The 18,819-nt window shown below is 44.0% G+C and overlaps 1 protein-coding gene across 2 annotated transcripts in view; it reads right to left on the bottom strand.

Moving 5' to 3' along the window:
- The window catches only part of PREX1 (phosphatidylinositol-3,4,5-trisphosphate dependent Rac exchange factor 1), a 166,616-nt gene that overhangs the window by 86,176 nt on the left and 61,621 nt on the right, over positions 1 to 18,819 (bottom strand). For both annotated transcript variants that reach the window (XM_068149879.1, XM_068149878.1), the window contains exons 2-4: positions 15,393 to 15,464; positions 11,131 to 11,253; positions 2,380 to 2,484 (exon numbers count right to left, since the gene is read on the bottom strand). In XM_068149879.1, the coding sequence (XP_068005980.1) occupies positions 2,380 to 2,484; positions 11,131 to 11,253; positions 15,393 to 15,464 (300 nt within the window). The remainder of the gene's footprint in view (positions 1 to 2,379; positions 2,485 to 11,130; positions 11,254 to 15,392; positions 15,465 to 18,819) is intronic.

Consider the following 18,819-nt stretch of genomic DNA (forward strand, 5'->3'; position numbering starts at 1 on the left):
CCTTGCAGCACTCACACAATGAGTTCACACAAATGTGGAGGGGCCCCACATTCCAGAAGAATCATTTCACAGAGGCGTTTGCACATACTGCTCAAAACGAGCGACGATCAACTTCTCCATAGACGACGGAAATTCTTTTCTCAGGACTGACATGGAAAGTGAATACAAGAACTCAGAATGGCATTAAAAAAAAAAATAATTTAAAAAGTCTCCTTGACCTGTCCTTTGTTACAGTAATCTGTAATTTTTGTGTGACAAGCAAACTCTGACCTGCTGCAAGCTTTTTCCACACTTCCCTGACGATTCCGCTATTGGCTGCTGCCAGAGACAGGTAGTGAACTCAGACTCCCAATCTGTTTGAGATAAACTAGTCTGTATTTCTATGTTCAACCACGAATCTGGACAGCTTTGCTCCAGAACCCACCCTGGTTGCAAACCTGTCCTGACAAGAGAAGCTAAGTTTAAACTCAGTTCAGCCAAGATGCGCTTGCTTTGGGGCATCACTGATAACATTTTCTCCTGTGAGAAGTTTACCATGGCTCAGACACTCTGAAATTTAGTGGGCTTTTGGCTGTAGCTCAACAATTCCCTTCTTCAAGCAAAGTTCACAGACATCATACATAAATCTCATTACTCCTAACTGGTATTTCTACAGACAATCATCTGTAAAATAACCCTTCCCCAGGCTATTCTAGATCTGTAGTGTTGGCTACCAGCTCACAATGCTCCCTGTCCAATTTTCCAAGTCTTGAGTGATTCAGTTCTTCCTATATCTTCTTTCAGCCCTCTCTCTAGCTCTGGGCTCAAAACTGCCCTTTAACACTTACTGATTTTTCAAACACATTCCCACATTCTGTATTTCAGCAGCTGTGAGGGGGCAATAAGACCAAATCTGTTCTCACAAGAAAGGCTTTGTATTCTAATGCAGCTTTCTCTGCATGGTGGCTTTATAGCACTGACTTTAGAAGGCAGTGGAGAAGAGAAGGGAGGCCAGGAAGAAACGGAACCAGCCACAGCAAAGTAGACACTTCAGTGCAGCCTCTCCTCCTGTATTTCCTGCTATTTTAAGAGTCTCTTGAATTCAGGTGCTGCAGTAAGCCACAGCAGCTTACTGTGTGCCTGGTAATCAGCGTGCCAGCTGCTGCCAGTAACACAGGCAAGAGGCTTTGCCAATGCGGTAGAAGTGGAGAACCCTCTGAATGTTGGGCAAGATGGTGTTCACATACACTTTTGTCTCTCCTCCTTCTCATATGTTTCCCTCAATAGAAGGACCCAGGCTAACTTAAGATCCAGGAAAGGATTATTTGGTGACTCAAACTATGGTTCAGCAAGGTTGATTGAAATTCAGACATGACAAACCTTCTTACTACCCAACAGCATGAGTGGTAGTTCCTACTGCTCCCTCCCAAGCTTGTATTTTGTGGCTGAAAGAATGCTCTGGCCCAGCCTGGGACAGACATGTATGCAGAAGTTGTCTTTTGCTGTGCTATTTTGGGAAAGAGCAAACCCTTGGCAAAAAAAGGGAAAGAAAGAGTAGGAAGAAGAGCAGGTCCTTTGAAAGACAGCCTTTTTCTTTGATGTCCTAGCATTTAGTAAGGAAAAAAGCTTATGTGCTGAATTAGTCCCTTACCTATATGCCAACCACTTTCCAAATACCATGCATTCATGGTCAGGAAAAAAAGACATCCAAAACTCAGGCAGAATTAGACTGAGGCTAAGAGGATAAACATTCAAAGAAAGAAAGAAAAATAAGGAATGCTGGGCAGAAGGCACTCTCTGCTGGTTGTTTCTCCTCCCAGCCCAGCCACTATAGAGGCATTTGAAGGCTGCACGTCACAGTCCCTCCCCAGCACAGACATTCGTACATCGTGGGGTGGATAGGGTCATTTCTGATACAAGAACCAATGATGCAGTCAAAACAATTCATCCAGACTACATTTCTTGCCCACAACTGAACTCATAGGCAAAAGGGTGTCAGAAGTAGGTCACATTTTTTCTGGTGGGTCTGCAGATGGTGAATTGGTCAGAGAACTGAGCAGGAAATCAGATCCACTAGGAACTAGTCACAGCCCTACTGCTGACATACTGCATTACTCCTTTCACAATCTTTGCTCAAATTCTGTTGCCTATTTAAAAACAAACAAACAGAAAAGCAAAACCCCAACCATCTTCCCTCTCTTCACTACAATCGCTCATACCAGAGCTGCGCTTGGTGTGCCCAAACTCATCAGGGATTTCAGTATCTATCCATCCTGAGTGCTGCATACCTTGAATTGGCAGTGTCTGCAAAATGCTCGGGGTTCCTGTGATACCAAGGGTCATTGTGAGTACAGCACAAAGTCAGATCATTATGTCAAGAGTGCTAGAGAAGGCACTTACCAGGAGGAATGTTCTCACTGTTGGGATCTTGTTCAATTCCATGAGCAGTCTGAGTGCTTTCTCGTGGTTGCTGCAGTACTCCTCATACACAAAGAATTTGTCTTTCTGCAAAGAAAAACACAGTAACTTCTTGACTCAGACACAACTGGAGTGACTGTTTTATCACAGTCTGATACCAAATTCTTTACAAAGGTGTGTGCACTCCAAGTGGCACTTGGGCTGCAGTGTACATGAGGTGCATGATACCCCTCTAATGTGAATAACGTACAGAGGAGTTCCACTAATTCCTAACTTACTCTTTGTGAACTATCAGCTTTCTGAGCTCAGAGACTTACAGCACTTTTCCTCTTAATGCATCACTGAAATAACAGATTCTCTGCTGAAAGAATGGATTTTGCTTTCACAGGGATACTTGCATGTGTGTTAGGATACTCCAACAGAGTAGCCAGGTGCAGAGTAAACCAAGGAGCAAAGGGGTTGACACTTCTGACTCAGCTGACCACTCCTGCAGGAGGAAGAAGCAGAAATGGCTGGGAAGAACCAAGGCCTGGAAGAAGCTCAGAGATCTGGAGGGGAACTATAACACAAAGCAAGCAGCAGGAAATCCCCTTTCTTTCAGGACTGAGAGGGAACCCCCAGTGATTTGGCTGGTTCACTGTGTTCTGAAACAAGCAGCAGACTTCACTATTTCAAAGCAACACTCAGCAGTGGGTCAGCTGTCCATTACACTTCCCTAAATGAAGATTTTCATCAAATAAACACTGAGCAACCAACATATTACAGACATTAAAGGAAGGGAAGGGTAGCTTCACCACTAGACTGAGGTACTCGCCCTGGAACATGTCACACCCACCAGCACATGCGGTGGAATGAAATCTCTGTTCAGAAACAAGGGTCAGCTGGCAGCACCAAGTTCTGCTTACTGATCTCCAGAAACAAACAGACCAACAACCTCTAACTGAAACGATCAGAGATGCTGAACCCATTGCAAACATCAGATACCAGGGACGTGGAAATGCTTCACAAAAGAAGCAGCAGTATTACCATGCCTGAGCAGACCAGGCAAGAAGTAAGCTGATCCTGTCGATGCTGTTGGGAGGAGCTGCACTTTCAGTAGCTATGTTACAAGATTCCAGCACTGCATTCACTGGAATAAAAGGGAGGTCAAGAGACTGTATTAGGCTTTAGTCAGAAGCCAAAGATTCATAATTGTTCGGGTGCTTCTCACAATAGTGGTTTCTTTCCTGGTTCAGGCTGACTTCTATAGGCCACAATGCAGTGCCATGCAGAGGTACTCAGACAAGCTACTTAGCATATCAAAAGTAATTTAGATGCATTAGCGTGGCACTCTGCCAGTTGTAATAAAGGCCTTCCAGAGCTGGCATCTTTGGGCACCGTGCCATGTAGACAATGCTCTCCAGTTTGTTGTGGCATTCACATCATTAATTTTCTATTTAGGATCCTGGTCTGAAAACCTTCTGTCTGAACCTTTTCATCTCCCCAGAACTAGGAAGTTAATTTTTAGACTTTTGATTAGACTCCCAGCACCATTCAGAAATGGAGAGCTTCCTGTCCTAGCTGAAGGTATCTGCTACTTTTAAGACAGTTCATAGTGATCCAAACAAAAAACTCTGCCAACAGGACTTCATGGGAATACAGCTGCACTAACTGGGCATTCTCTTCACTACTGTCACATGGAAAAGAAATTGCATTGCTATTAATTTAGAAGCATTTGACATTTTGGTCAGATGCTTAATGGCTAGATGTACATGCTTCCAGACTGTAAAATGCTTTGGAGTTTGGTTTATCATTAATCTGATTAAATCTTTTTCCCCTCTTTATACTTCCAAAGGAAAAACTGATAATAAAAATAAATGCGTGTCCAAGGACAACAATGGTACAAAACAAATCAAAGGAGTTGCCACAAAGAATATGGTGGGAAGAGCTGGAATACAGATGTTTGACACTTTTATCCTTCATCCACAGCTGGTCATATTAGTACTGGAGTTTAATACTGGGAAGCAGAAGAGAAACAAAACGTTTCTGACCACCAGATGCAGGAAAAGGCAGGGCTCAATCCACAGCACAACAGAAGAGAGGCAGTTAAGAAGTATGGGATTGTTTTCAACCCTAGAAACTGGAGAGTTACAGAATGAGAAAACAGATATCTAAGTTTCTCTAACATTTCCTCCTCTCAACTCTCTTCGACTCCCTGGATGCACAGAAGCAATATGCTCAAACCTAAAAATAGTAACCATTAACACAACAGCATCCGTTACATCAACGCACACAAAATGTCATTGCTCAGGGTTCTGACTGCAGCTTGGAGTGCCTGGAGTTTTGGGTGGTTATATTTAGCTCATGACAAAATCCCTTTGCTAAAGCTCAAGTCAGTAAAATAATTATGCACACACCAGAGTGCTTTCATGAAGTCTTTTCCAGCTGTCCTTCATGCATGAGACCCACAAATATGAGAACTATGCTTTAAATTACTCAGTGTCTGAAGTGTTTAATTTCCTCTCTGGGTGACATTCAGACCTGGACTCTCCCATCCCCTGGTGAGGAAATTATCAGTTACATAATTACAGATGCTAGCCCAGGAATTCTGAACCTGCAGTTACTCTATATTAAAAGTGCAATTATGGTCAGAGATAGGACTGTATAAAAATGGCACCTTCTTACTCAGCAAATCTGCTGGACACACAGCTAGACCTTCTGATTTGAGTGACAGAAATAAGCGTGTTGCTCTCAGTTTTGTTAAAATAAGCCTCTAACCAATAGTTTATTCTCCAAATATGTTATTTTGGGTCCATTAGAACTGTCCACAACTTACAGTAAACATGAAAATAGTTTTGACTCGAGAGAGCCAGTTAGGACATTGGGGAAATTGTAACCATTTTATTTGGACATATTTTTAACAAGCTGTAACATTTTCTTGTTTCCAAGCAGGCTGGAAACAATTTTGTCAACATAAAAGCCTATACAAAACAGAAGAGGTAATTCTCAACACAAGAGCCCTGATGAACTTGACAGTTAAACTGTCTCCCAAAAATGAGAAGGAAACACGTTTCCTGGGAATACAATTCTAGCTATTGGATTACCAAATCTCTGGCAATATGGCAAGATCAGAAATGAAGCATCTGTCAATCCTCTGCCCTTCTGCTCTGCAGACAGCCACAAGTTTTCATGAACCTGTGCTGATGAAGTGTGATGACTCCACCTTTGGTGTGTATGCTCTTTGATGTTAAAAGACTTGTGCTATGGCATCATTTTGTTGAAGGCTGCAGATTCAATTTTGCCTGAATGCTCAAGCATGCTCTTTACTGTCTGTTATGGTCATACAGAACCACAGCTCCAGAAGAAATTCTCTCACCTAGCATCAGACAATGAACTTCTCACAGTATCACTTAGGTTGGAAAGGACCTCGAGGATCATCGAGTCCAACCTATCAACACAGACCCCATGACTAGACCATGGCACCAAGTGCCACGTCCAATCTCCCCTTGAACGCCTCCAGGGTCGATGACTCCACCACCTCCCTGGGCAGCACATTCCAATGACGAATGACTCGCTCAGTGAAGAACTTCCTCCTCACCTCGAGTCTAAAACTCCCCTGGCGCAGCTTGAGACTGTGTCCCCTTGTTCTGGTGCTGGTTGCCTGGGAGAAGAGGCCAACCCCATCTGACGGCCATCTGACCAAATGGAGTGCACCAGTGCAAAGAAAGTCTCCTGAAGGAAAACAACTTTTCATGCTGGAATGTCAGAGCAAGTGCATTTCATCAGCTGCTGAGGAACTTTCAAGAATCAATGTGCAGTGATTGCTCTTTTGGAACCCTCATGAAATCTGCCTGCTTGATTTAAGTGTTACTCAAGATCTGAATCCTTCTGAGCTGGAGATCCAGAAGAGAGTGTCCTGGCATTACTGTAATTGGCTCACTTCTGGTCCTAGAGTCAGAAGAACTGAAAAGTTTGCCTTGTTTCTCAAGAGGAGTGAACTCCTCTCCTTGAGTGAGACTCTTCTACATCAAGGTAAAGCAGAAAAAGAATCAGGCTTTACATAGATTCAAAGAACCAATGCCAATAGCATCCTGGCCTGCATTAGGAATAGTGTGGCCAGCAGGAGCAGGGAGGTCATAGTGCCCCTGTACTCTGCTTTGGTTAGGCCACACCTTGAGTGCTGTGTCCAGTTCTGGGCCCCTCAGTTTAAGAAACACTTGAGCGTGTCCAGAGAAGGGCAACAAGGCTGGGGAGAGGCCTTGAACACAAGCCCTATGAGGAGAGGCTGAGGGAGCTGGGATTGTTTAGCCTGGAGAAGAGGAGGCTCAGGGGTGACCTCATTGCCCTCTACAACTACTTGAAAGGTGGTTGTAGCCAGGAAGGGGTTGGCCTCTTCTCCCAGGCAACCAGCACCAGAACAAGGGGACACAGTCTCAAGCTGCGCCAGGGGAGGTTTAGACTCGAGGTGAGGAGGAAGTTCTTCACCGAGCGAGTCATTCGTCATTGGAACAGGTTGCCCAGAGAGGTGGTTGAGTCATCAACCCTGGAGGCGTTCAAGGGGAGATTGGATGTGGCACTTGGTGCCATGGTCTAGGCATGGGGTCTGTGTTGATAGGTTGGACTCGATGATCCTCGAGGTCCTTTCCAACCTAAGCGATACTGTGATAACTTCAAGATAAATAGATCTCATGAGCCGAACATAATACTGTAATGTGGTGGAACTCCACAGGAGGAACCTGGGGATCTCTATCAAGGCTTGATACAAGGAAATTTACAGAAACCATGCACCACTATGAAATAGTGTCTGGAAATAACAGTGCTTCAAGAGTTCTCAAGCTGTTCACCAAATTGATGAGCGTTTTTAACACTGGGTTTCTACAGCAATGCACCTGTGCTAACATCTGGATGCTGACAAGGACTGGGTTCATAATTTGGATGAAGAATGACCTTGCCAGGTGATCACAACACAAGAAACACTGATACACTAAAGACTGTCAGTGTCACTTCCTCACTGCAAACTCCCCTGAGGATAAAGCATGATTTGAGGATAATGAAAAAGCTGCACTGAGGATGCTCCTGCTGACACTTCCTTTAAGCACACTGCAACACAAGAGACTCTTACCCAAATTGAAAGACCAAAGAAATATCTGACTCATGTTTTCCCTGGGCACACTGGCTAACAACATGCACTCTGAAGAAAGCTCTCCAGCCATGCTGCAGGAGTGCACTACTGGAGGAGAACACCTGGCTTTTTCTCCAGGAAACCTCAAGTGTGCCACAAGAGCTTCTTCTGGTGGCAAAATACTGTACAATGTATTATTAAAAAATGGCTTCAGCACCACAGAAACACCTTCAGGAGTACTGCTTCTTGAGGCACTGGGGAGTTTAAGATGTCTCTGCTTCATTAGAACAGCCTCAATTAGGGAAATGTAGCTTTGGCAGCCTGAGCAGAAAGGAACTGAAGAGACCCTCTGAACTACAGCTGTCACTGGCATCTCCTTGTCACTCATTGGGGACTAGCTATGGAAGCCTCTGACAGGGCATAAATCCCCTTTCCTTCACTCCCCAAGCCTGGAGCATTCATGAGGTTGTTGTGACCCAGGTACAGGGCCCAGCCCTTGGCCTCATTAAACCCCATCCCATTGGCCTCAGCTCACTGATCCAGCCTGTCCAGATCCTTCTGCAGAGCCTGCCTACCTTTAAGCAGATCAACACTCCCACCCCATTTGGTGTCACCTGCAAACTTACTGAGGGTGCCCTCAATTCCCTCATCCAGATCATTGATAAAGATATTAAACAAGACTGTCCCCAAAACTGAGCCCTGGGGAACACCACTTGTGGCTGGCCACCAACTGGATTTAACTCCATTCCCCACCACTCTCTGGGCCCAGCCACCCATATTGAAGCTTGTCTTCTAAAACCTAGGCACGATCTGCATGCAAGGACACATCATTTCCTCCTCTCTTGGCAACCTTCTGTTCTTTACTCATACTTGAGGTACCACAATGATACTAAGAGTATTCCTATATTTTTATAAGGTAATTATGGATGAGATCAACTTTTTCTCTATAGTCTCAATGGCATACATATTCTACTTCCTTCTGCACACACTGCTTCATTCCCTAAGGGATCATGAAACTGTTGATGTGAACATCATTTGCAGTGCACTCCAGACAGCAGCATAAGCTGATCTCAGTCAAACTGCCTCAATCAGAAGATAAATTCTCACCAGTACTCATCCCTGTGCATTACAGCTTCATAATTCCTATATTGCTGCATGTTTGGTAAATAAGGAACCTTCCACAATTAACATCAATAAAGCAAGAAAGCACTACCAGTGAATACATTCAGGGTTATTCAGCACCACTCCTGAAACACAGCAGACAATTTGACAGCTTCACTCAACAGCCCTCTAATTTTGGTACCTTCACTAATGAATACTCATACATCAGTACAGCACATCTTACTGGTAGGCAATGCTTCTGGTGGGTACTGGAGGCTTTAACAAAGCTCACCAATATGTTTTTCAGCAGAAGACAGGCCTCACACCTGATAGAATTTTTGGGCATAATCTCAACATAACACTTTCCAGTGCTATTTTAATAGTTGTCACAGCAGAACTAAAAATTGGACAAGGGGAGGTAGTCTGTAAAGCTCTGTGAGTGATGAATAGCTGTATAATTGCTGCCCACTCAAACTGATGAGCTGTGAAAGCATGAATTTTGATTATGAAAGCATAACAAAACACGTTTTTATAGGAAGTTGGCCCGTGGCTTAATGCAGTTAAGAAGAATTGGAAGCAATGGCTGCTATGTAGATGCTTTCAAACATCTCAAGAGGGCTGCTCCAAGTGGAACAAAAAACTTATACATATAAAATGCAGAGGTTATTATACATGTAAATCAGGTAACTTTGCATTTAAATGAGTCCATCTTGTAACTAGGTGTATAGAACAACTAGTCTGGCATATACAGTGTGCTCTACACACACATCAGCCAGAGGATCACACACACACACAATTGAAAACCAGGCCAAGTTCATAGCAAACCAAAAATCTACAGGAAGAATTTCACAGGTGTCAGAAAAAATTACAGTAAGAGAGGCAAAGGTAGGATCATAAGCTGCAGTTGTATGATACTTACTACAGTCTCACAGTATCACCAAGGTTGGAAGAGACCTCAAAGATCATCAAGTCCAACCTGTCACCACAGACCTCATGACTAGACCATGGCATCAAGTGCCACATCCAATCCCCTCTTGAACACCTCCAGGGATGGTGACTCCACCACCTCCCTGGGCAGCACATTCCAATGACGAATGACTCTCTCAGTGAAGAGCTTTCTCCTCACCTCGAGCCTAAACTTCCCCTGGTGCAGCTTGAGACTGTGTCCTCTTGCTCTGGTGCTGGTTGCCTGGGAGAAGAGACCAACCCCCTCCCGGCTACAACCACCTTTCAGATAGTTGTAGAGGGCAATGAGGTCACCCCTGAGCCTCCTCTTCTCCAGGCTAAACAACCCCAGCTCCCTCAGCCTCTCCTCACAGGGCTGTGCTCAAGGCCTCTCCCCAGCCTTGTTGCCCTTCTCTGGACACGTTCAAGTCTCTCAATGTCCTTCTTAAACTGAGGGGCCCAGAACTGAACACAGTACTCAAGGTGTGGCCTAACCAATGCAGAGTCCAGGGGCACAATGACTTCCCTGCTCCTGCTGGCCACACTATTCCTAATGCAGGCCAGGATGCCATCAGCCCTCTTGGCCACCTGGGCACACTGCTGGCTCATGTTTAGGTGGCTGTCAATCAGCACCCCCAGGTCCCCTTCTATTTGGCAGCTCTCCAGCCACTCTGACCCCAGCCTGTAGCTCTGCATGGGGTTGCTGTGGCCAAAGTGCAGCACCCAGCACTTGGACTTGTTAAATGCCATCCTGTTGGACTCTGCCCATCTGTCCAGTCAGTCGAGGTCCCTCCCTACTACAGGTCTGTGCTTTCCTGGATCACCAAACAATACTCACCTGACTGGACCAGGCTGGAGCATATTACAACTACAGCTCAGGCATAAAGTCAGAGGACACAAAAGTAACTGGTCAAAATGTTCTAAACAACCTGGAGCTGGCAGAGTGAATTCATACTATCTGACTGCATGCATTTTGTAGCCCTGGCTTTCTTGAGCCAGCATTATGAAGTCAAAAGCCAAACTGTATTTACTTTGGAGCTCCAGAAAGCAGGTACTTGCTTACTCCATAGTAAAAGGCTGAGTGCTGTATCTCATGCTGTATTTCAGCACAAGAAGACATCTCTCACTACCTTTCATTTACCAAAGGATAAAAAATATGTGCATACTCTAACTACTGCAAATGATGTACAGTCCTCTGGGTTTAGCTTTTATTCTTATTTTAGGACCTTTATATTTTAAGATATACTCAAAAAAAACGTTCATTTACTGGACTCTGTGCTGCTTTTTTTGAAACATCTGAAACCCATGCAGACAAATTCTCAGTGATGTGATCAGCTAGGTGAGGAGAAAAAATGTGCAATGGGAAAAGGAAGAGTTTCTAAAAATACCTCCTTGTTTAGCCAAGTTTGATCTGGTTTCCATTGTTCCAACCCATTCACAAGTTTTTTTCCCACCCTACAACTTTCATACAAGACACACATTGTCACAGTATTGCCACTAGCCTCAGAGATTAGGGCTGGCTAAGGGGCATGGGAGCTCATGGCAGGAAACTGCATTTTCAGATAGCAGTAAGTCATTGTACTTACAAATTTTAAGAAAACATTTCCCAGTTCATGCTGAGACTGAGGTTCTGGTTGTAAACAAAATTCCAAGGCAGCCAGGAACTCCTTATGAACACCAAGAATGTCTTCAATGTTAGAAAATAAGATCTGAAATATAAAGAGAAAAGCATTACTAGCTGTTGATACCTCTAAGAGTGTTCTGTTCAAGTAGCAGTACCAAAACGTTGTGGCTCTAGACTAGTCTCAATAGGCTCTAAAGTACAGGCTCACACAGAATGAATTACACTGTATTTGCCCCTTCCCTGGCCCCTTGCAGAAACCTTTATTGCTGCTGAAGTACCTGCTGTAAAGGAGGGTTATCTTTCCAGATCCCTGAGCATGATGAACGTCAGCAACCTCTTTCAAGTTTAGGGAAGATTTCCTATGAGACCAATCAGGTGAACAGAATCACAAGGACCAGACTCACTTTGCAGGAGGGCAGAAGCAAGAAGCCGTTTGCCCTTCCTTCCAGTGCATTAGAAGTCACTTTCTGAAAGAGGCTATCAGACACAAAGATGTACCTGTAAACAAGAGTCCAAACCTCTGCCATGTGGCAACTAACACTCAGCTGACAGACTACAGAATAGTGTAAAATGCTTCCAAACCACAGGAGATCCATTTTAGAGTTTGCTTTCACTGATCTCAGTGGTTTTAAGAGGTGTATGGAATGGGATAGAGGCCCCCAGTTTAGACCTGTACTAGAAGGTAATTGTGCAATCTCCCAGCTAAACGATCCCTGGAGATTTCAATATGCATGTGCCAGGCTGTGAGCTGCTATAAACACAGACCCTTTGCAAGCCTAAACCACTTTCATACAAAATATGAGAATAAAACATGAATACACACACAGGAGATGGAGAGGGAGAGAGTCCTGACCCATGGCAGCACAGCCATCAGTATTGACAGCAGCCTGAATGGGCAGACTAAACCCTGGACTCTGCAGTGATGTGTGCTTTGCAGACACTTCCTATCACTCTGCTGTAACCATGCCACTTGCAAGGAGATGATGAGCAGTGTTTACATTGGGAGAAGCCTTCCAGGTCTTGTAGAGTGAGTGGATAACATTCCTCTGAACCCCAGTGTGCAGCTTGACAGAGGCAGCCTTCACCTGATCATTAAACTAGGAGCTGAGATTTCATTCTATCTTTAAAAATAATTTGTCTCTGGTTTTGCAGCTGTAGACAAGATCAGGAATTCAAGGAGCCTTCCTCTCTGCATGTACCCAGGTACAACTCTGTACCTTCTCTTACTCAAGAATGGGCAGAGTATTTCTTTTTTTCAAACCCCTTCTGCAGGCTGGCTGCATGTGCAGAGCCAGGCCTATTGCATCCTGCTTGCCTTTGCTCTCCTCTCACTTCATACATGTCAAGGTATGGTATCATACAGCATCATGAATGCAAACTTGTGCCTCACAGGCACTTTCTAGCTCTGAATACATGAAAAGGTTCTAATACACTGAACCTGCACTGACGGGCTCTAAACCAAAATCAAGGACAGGGAGCTAGGACCATTTCATTGCTTCCAGAAATCTTCCTGTCCTATTTCAAGCAGAGCATAGGATGGTTCTGTCACATGGCTGAAGCTGATAGGATGATAAGGTAGCCTCTGCCTGCATGGCTTTGCCAGAAGCCATGCCAGAAGGGGATTAACAAGGAAGAGGAAAACATCTGTCAGGGATGATTTTATCCTTCAGGAGCAGTCTTTGGGGGGTATTTTTTGATGCAAGGAGTATCTGTGTAATCTGATGAATTCCATAGTGGTCAGTAGAGCTCTGCTTGCAGAATTCACAGATAAGAGGAGTCACTTAAAAAAATCAAGGCAGCAAAAAAACTTCAGCTGCATGTGCTGCTATAGGTCATACACAGTTACTGTTCACTAGCATCCTGTGAGGGTCTATGTCTGGCAGCCTGTGTGCACCCTCAAGTTGTGCTGCCTTCAAGCTATGGTATCTGTAAACCATCAGTGCCCTGCTGTGAATGCAGCATCACAATGAACATATCAAGAGAGTTATTCCCACATGAGGCAGTGAATAGACCTTTTTCTGTTGTTTGTTTTGGGTTTTTTTAACAGTGCTGCTGCAGCTGTTAGTCCCTGGAGCGCTTGTAAAATCTGGGCCTGGCACAGAACTCAATGTGGCCTTTCTGGAAGGGGATACAGCAGCCCAAGAGTACTGATATCCCCAGCTCTTAGTGCCAGCTGTAGGAGAAAGCTTCAAAAGTAATACTGGGAGCAAGAACCCAAATTATCCTAAGAAACACCTTCTCCTTTTGCTCAGAGGTTGAGTGACTGCCAGAATACCTTGTATTTTCCTTTTGCACTGCTTGAAGAGGAAAGATCATTTTTCTCCTTACATGAGCTACCATACCATTTAGACAGCCTCTGCTATCACCTTTGCTGCTGCCAGCCACCTCGCAGCTCTCTGGTGACTCAAGATATGTAACATTAGCAGGCAGAGTTATCTGAAGCCCCAAGACCACCTTGCTTGTTCTGCTTCTACCAGCAAGAAGGAAGAACAGAGAGGGAAAGAAAGAGCAAGTATCTTTTGATTGCAGGAAAAACAATTGAATTACTTGGCAGGGGAAGAAGACAGGCACAAAGGGGAGATAATTGACCCTGATTAGAAAACAATGTACCTTTGTCATTCTATTTCACCAACAACAGGCATAGGCCCTTTATTACTGAAGAAAAGCCATTACTGGAAGCGGAGTATTGTAATAATAAGAATAAATGAGGTCTCACAGCAGCCTCAAAAAGACCCCCCAAGCACTTCAAGAATGACACAAAAATGAAGTGGGACTTCCCCAGAGGAATATGGCGAAACTTCAAATACAAATACATTTAAATCAGGAGAGAAAATATGGATCCTTCTGCACAGGCTTTGGGGACACTGCCTGATTAATAATTAATGTTGATGATCTATGAATAATGATAGGATAATAACGTTCATCAACATCTGCAGCTGCTCATCAAATTGGCAAATGTTGTGTAAGTTTCTTCCTCGTTCAGAGCTTACTTTTTGTACACTTGTCTGCATATGAGACCTATTTGTCACCAATCACCTGTCTACTTTTTCTTCAGCTGCCCCCAAATGTACTTCAGACTCTAGATGTTAAGTTTTTGGGGAGCAGAGACTTCCATATTTGAAGACAGCAAGAAGCTTAGTTCTCCAAAGATGCCAAGCCATCCTGCTACCAGCCCCTTCTGGCACCAGTCAGTCGACCCTACAGTATTGCTAGCCTACAGAACAAACAGCAAAAGCAAGATCTAGAGCCCTGCTAGGATCTCTATACATACAGACCGTACTATAATGTGAAGTGGAAGAATCAGTCTTGGAGAAACATCAGCTGCAGCAGCACTGGCTGGTGTGACATAGTGTGACACACCTGTTATTGCTTTGCCCTGCTCCCACAAGTGTAAAGAGCAAAGGTTCTGCTGTTTTAGGAGCTACAAGACCAAACACAAGCCAAATAAGTGAGCTTCTAATGGCAAACAAGCCACACACCGTCCCACTGATCATCAGGTTTACTTGCATAGATGTACAAAAAGGCTTTGGTTTCATATGCATAGGTGTACAAGGAGTTTTTAAGGCAAATTATTGCAAGAAAGTGTTGCTTGTATTCATGAAAATAATTAACAACAAGGTCTCGACCATAGGCACTAGAGAAGCCAGTAAGTACCTCACAGCTCTATGTCCCTTATATCTTTCCAGGGTAAAAATCATTCAGGAACCTCCCCACGCAAGGGTCTCACATTACTTAGTCCTACAAGAACACAAATTCATTCCTACTAGAACACAAAGGAATATTCTTACCTCCTTCTTCGAATCCCTATCAATTTTAGATTTGTAAATGACAGCAGATGCAACTTGGCTAACTGGATACTGTCAAACAAAATAGACAAGGGCTATGCATTCCCTACCTTTCCTCAAAGACACTGAAAAGGCATCTCTGTCTACCCAATCACTTCATAAATCTTGCCAAAAGTTAGTATCTCTGACAACACTTCACTGTTGTCAGATTCTACTGAAATTAGCTGGTGGGATGAAAAATTGCTGGAGGACGACAGCTCTGTGAATGGGCAAATAGATTGACAGATAACTGTCAACCTGAGCCTCTTTACCTTAGGGATCCAGTTTAATAATAAGCCTCAGTAGGACAGGAGGGCATTTGGTATTTATATCCCTGAATCTAGCCTTTCATTACACATCATTTTCCCTACCAAAAAAATGAGGAAGGCGGAAGCAATACCTTCACATTCTCCTCTGTTATGTACTTCTCAGCTTTGTCCACGGCGTTCTGGCGGATCCGGTGAAGAAACGCCTGCAGAGATACAAAAGATTCTGTTCAAGTGGCTTGATACAGTTTGATTTCACTCTTTTAGATCCCCTAGGTTCCCATTATCACAGTGTGGCCAATGACCTTTAAGACTGAAAGAATGTAAACATTTACCAAATCACCACCACAGTTCTCAGACTCAGACCTGCGCTCAGGGCCACACAAAAGACATTGCCTACAAAGCTGCTGGGCTCTGCCCGGCAATAAATACTCTGCCCCAACTTCTAGACTTAATTGTCTGTTAGGACCAACAGACTACAGGGATGGTGTGTTTGTTTTTCCTTTGAAAGTTCCCCCCCCTCCCCGCTCTGAGGTGCAGCTGTTTTAGCTTTGGGAGGCAGGGTGCCTGATGCACACCAAGAGGTACGTCAGCAAAAAGGACGGCAAAGAACAACAAAAGGACATTGATGCTGCTGGAGCTGAGGCACGACAGCAATATGAGCCAGGGCTATGGACAAGTGCAACAGAGTCAGTCCATGAGGAAAGGAAATGGAAACCCTCAGGCAGAGCCTAGGATACATTACCTGCTTCACTGTGTTTCATTTGGTTATAAACAGACAAAGCAAAGGTGCATTTTTGTACCTAAGCTAAGTTTCCCTTTCCTTCAGCTCTGAGCAAATTTGGCTCTCACAAGCAAACCAATAAAAAGCTCCAGGCAGATGTAAATGCACAGTGATCTGAAGATCAGCTTTCGAAGCATAACTGGCTATTAGGGGTTTATACTGCATTTATACTGAACAACCCACAACATATTTGATTCAGTGGGAAGGGTTTAGCACAGCCCACTGCATTGAGGTTTCTACCTTAGTCTCTACTGTTTTTGGAGCTATTGGCTAAAGGGCCCTTCCATACTGAGAGCAGGGAATTTTACCTTCCACAGGCTTCAGCAAAGAGATACAAACACCCACAGGTGAGACTGAAGTGCAGCCACCGAGGACAGAATGTGCTGTGCTAAACTACATAACCCATGCACAGAAGGGCAGAGGGCTTTCCCCTCTGCTCTTATTAGCAGTTTTTAACTTGCCTCCTACACAAAGCAGTGAGCCCTGGGGAGTGCTGTGAAAAGGGAAGAAAGGAACTTTTCCTACCCACCTGAGACAGAGAGGGGAAATGGGTCATTTCTTTGTATTTATGGTACAAAGCAGCTTTGTTACACCTTGAAAATAAAAGGCTTTTAAAAGTTGGACTATTCCTGAGCAATGCCCCTGTCAGCTGATGCACACTCAGCTTTTTCTTTTTGCCTGTTGGGATTGGCAGCAGCTTACAACCTGATAAGAAGCAGTGTCACTGAACCAAACTTAGAGCTTATGGAATTCTTTGCCTCTGGAATTTTGGTTGGAAGACATGGAACATGTCCCTCTGTTTGACCTCCAGCACTAAAAAGGGCAGATCTCTGTTTCTGCTTAGCCATGGCTCTCTGTCACATGTCAGCCATTCACACTTTACAGGACAGGCACCAATAAAAAAAGAGATTAATTAAGGAGACACACAGAACCTACATTTGTCTGCAGCTCTCAACCTGCTTTTGAACATACCTCAAAAGACTATAACCATGCTATCCTCCTGTATTGCTAAACAGGAAGGAGAACTGGCTAGAGTCCAGCTAGATATGGAGAGCCTGGAGCAGGCTGTGTGGGCTGTGTGAAGAACAGATTTCTGTGCTGAAGGGACAGGACATGTGTGCCAGTGGTGGAATAGGCATTTTGTAAGAACCAGCCAGTCCACTTTGCCAATAAACTGGCCAGGAACTGCTGCAGTGCTCACATAGTGCCCAGCACCTTGGCAACAGTCAGGAACTGTCTGAGATGAAGGGTTCAGCATGATGAAAATGGCAGGAGGATTGACAGCAATAGCTGCTACCCTCCCACTACAGCACTGGGTGTGATACCCAAGCGTTAATAATCAGGCATCTGATTTATATGAGGCAGTACATCACATTAAATCACTCATTCTCAAAAGACAAACCAGGAAGAGGCTTTTCCTTGTTTTAATCACATATCTGTTTGGGGACAACAAATCCAATTGGAATGATTAATTAATCTACCCAATTAGCAGCTCCACTGGTGACTAAGTTACCTGCACATTAGTCCCAGTATGGTGGGTCTAATAATAGAAAGATGATAAACAGGAGTGCAAATCACATTAGCTGCTACAGGCTAGTCAATAAAGAAGCAGAGTCTGTGTTAATCTAAAAAACAGCTTTTCTGTGATGCTTGTCTGAAAAGATCATTTAATGTGAGCATGAGAATGGGAGAAAACGAGAGAAAAAAATCAAACAAAAAATGGGAAAGGCATAGAAGCAGGGAGAGAGTAGAAAGGATGAAAGATATGAGAGAAACAGGCAGTCAGCTTTGTAGATAGTTTGTCAAGTCTCCTATGGCCTCTGATTTGTCTTGATGTGCACGAACAGCAGTCTCTCTAGTAAGACTCAAAGAAGACAGTTACAAGAGATTTTGGTCCCGTACATTCTGTAGCCTACTTTCCAAAAGGCAATCCCCTAAAGAAATACTATAACTGAGGGGATGCAGAGCTATTTGTTCCCCAGCTTGCAATACTTTCTCAAGTGCAAACAGAAAGTTTTGCAACACAGTCATTCATATTAAGAATATGACAAACAGAAGCTACCAAGGAGCAGCTCGGAGTGCTGGGGTTGCATGCCCTGTTCACATGACAACATCGCTTTCCTTCCAAACCACTTCTAGCTTGGAAAAAGCAGCCCTTGTCCCAGAAATGCTGTTCAGACATTCAGGTCACTGTTTTCCAAACTTCAAGGGATTTTTGTACTAGCAGTTTTACCAAGCTCTAAGCTCATCTACACCAACACCATCCCTCTACTCACCCGGTGACTCAGGCTCTAAAAGTCTCCATTATACAAGTAGTATACAACTCTCATTGGGAAACACAGCTACAGGAAGAGGAATGAGCTTTTATTAAACCTATTGATTTATCTGGAAAATAAGAGAGGTATTTGGGCCAGATTATGACAAAGGTGATAAAAAAAAAAGGAGTGGGGAGGGGGTGGTGTGAATAATGGAAAACCTGCCATGCCCATATCTTATTTATATTCCAAAACATTTGTTATTAAAGAGGAACTATCTGAAGAGCTAAAGGCTTTCCTGGGCAGCCAAAAGCTACTGAGGCAAATGCTCTCTCTGGCTGCTCCAACATCTTCACACTCTGCACAACTCATACATGAATTCAAGAAGTGTGGTTCTAGACATTTTACATTGGGAATTTCCAGGGACCCCTCAGTATAACCCTCTTCATCTGCAACACTTTGGATCTCTGCAAAAGCGAACTCATTATCCTCCAGGGATATGTGGAAGCTCTTGAAAAACAT

Source organism: Melanerpes formicivorus, unplaced genomic scaffold, assembly GCF_026170545.1.
Source record: "Melanerpes formicivorus ecotype bairdi unplaced genomic scaffold, bMelFor1.0.p_v2 SCAF_19, whole genome shotgun sequence".
In the NCBI taxonomy this organism is placed as follows: domain Eukaryota; kingdom Metazoa; phylum Chordata; class Aves; order Piciformes; family Picidae; genus Melanerpes; species Melanerpes formicivorus.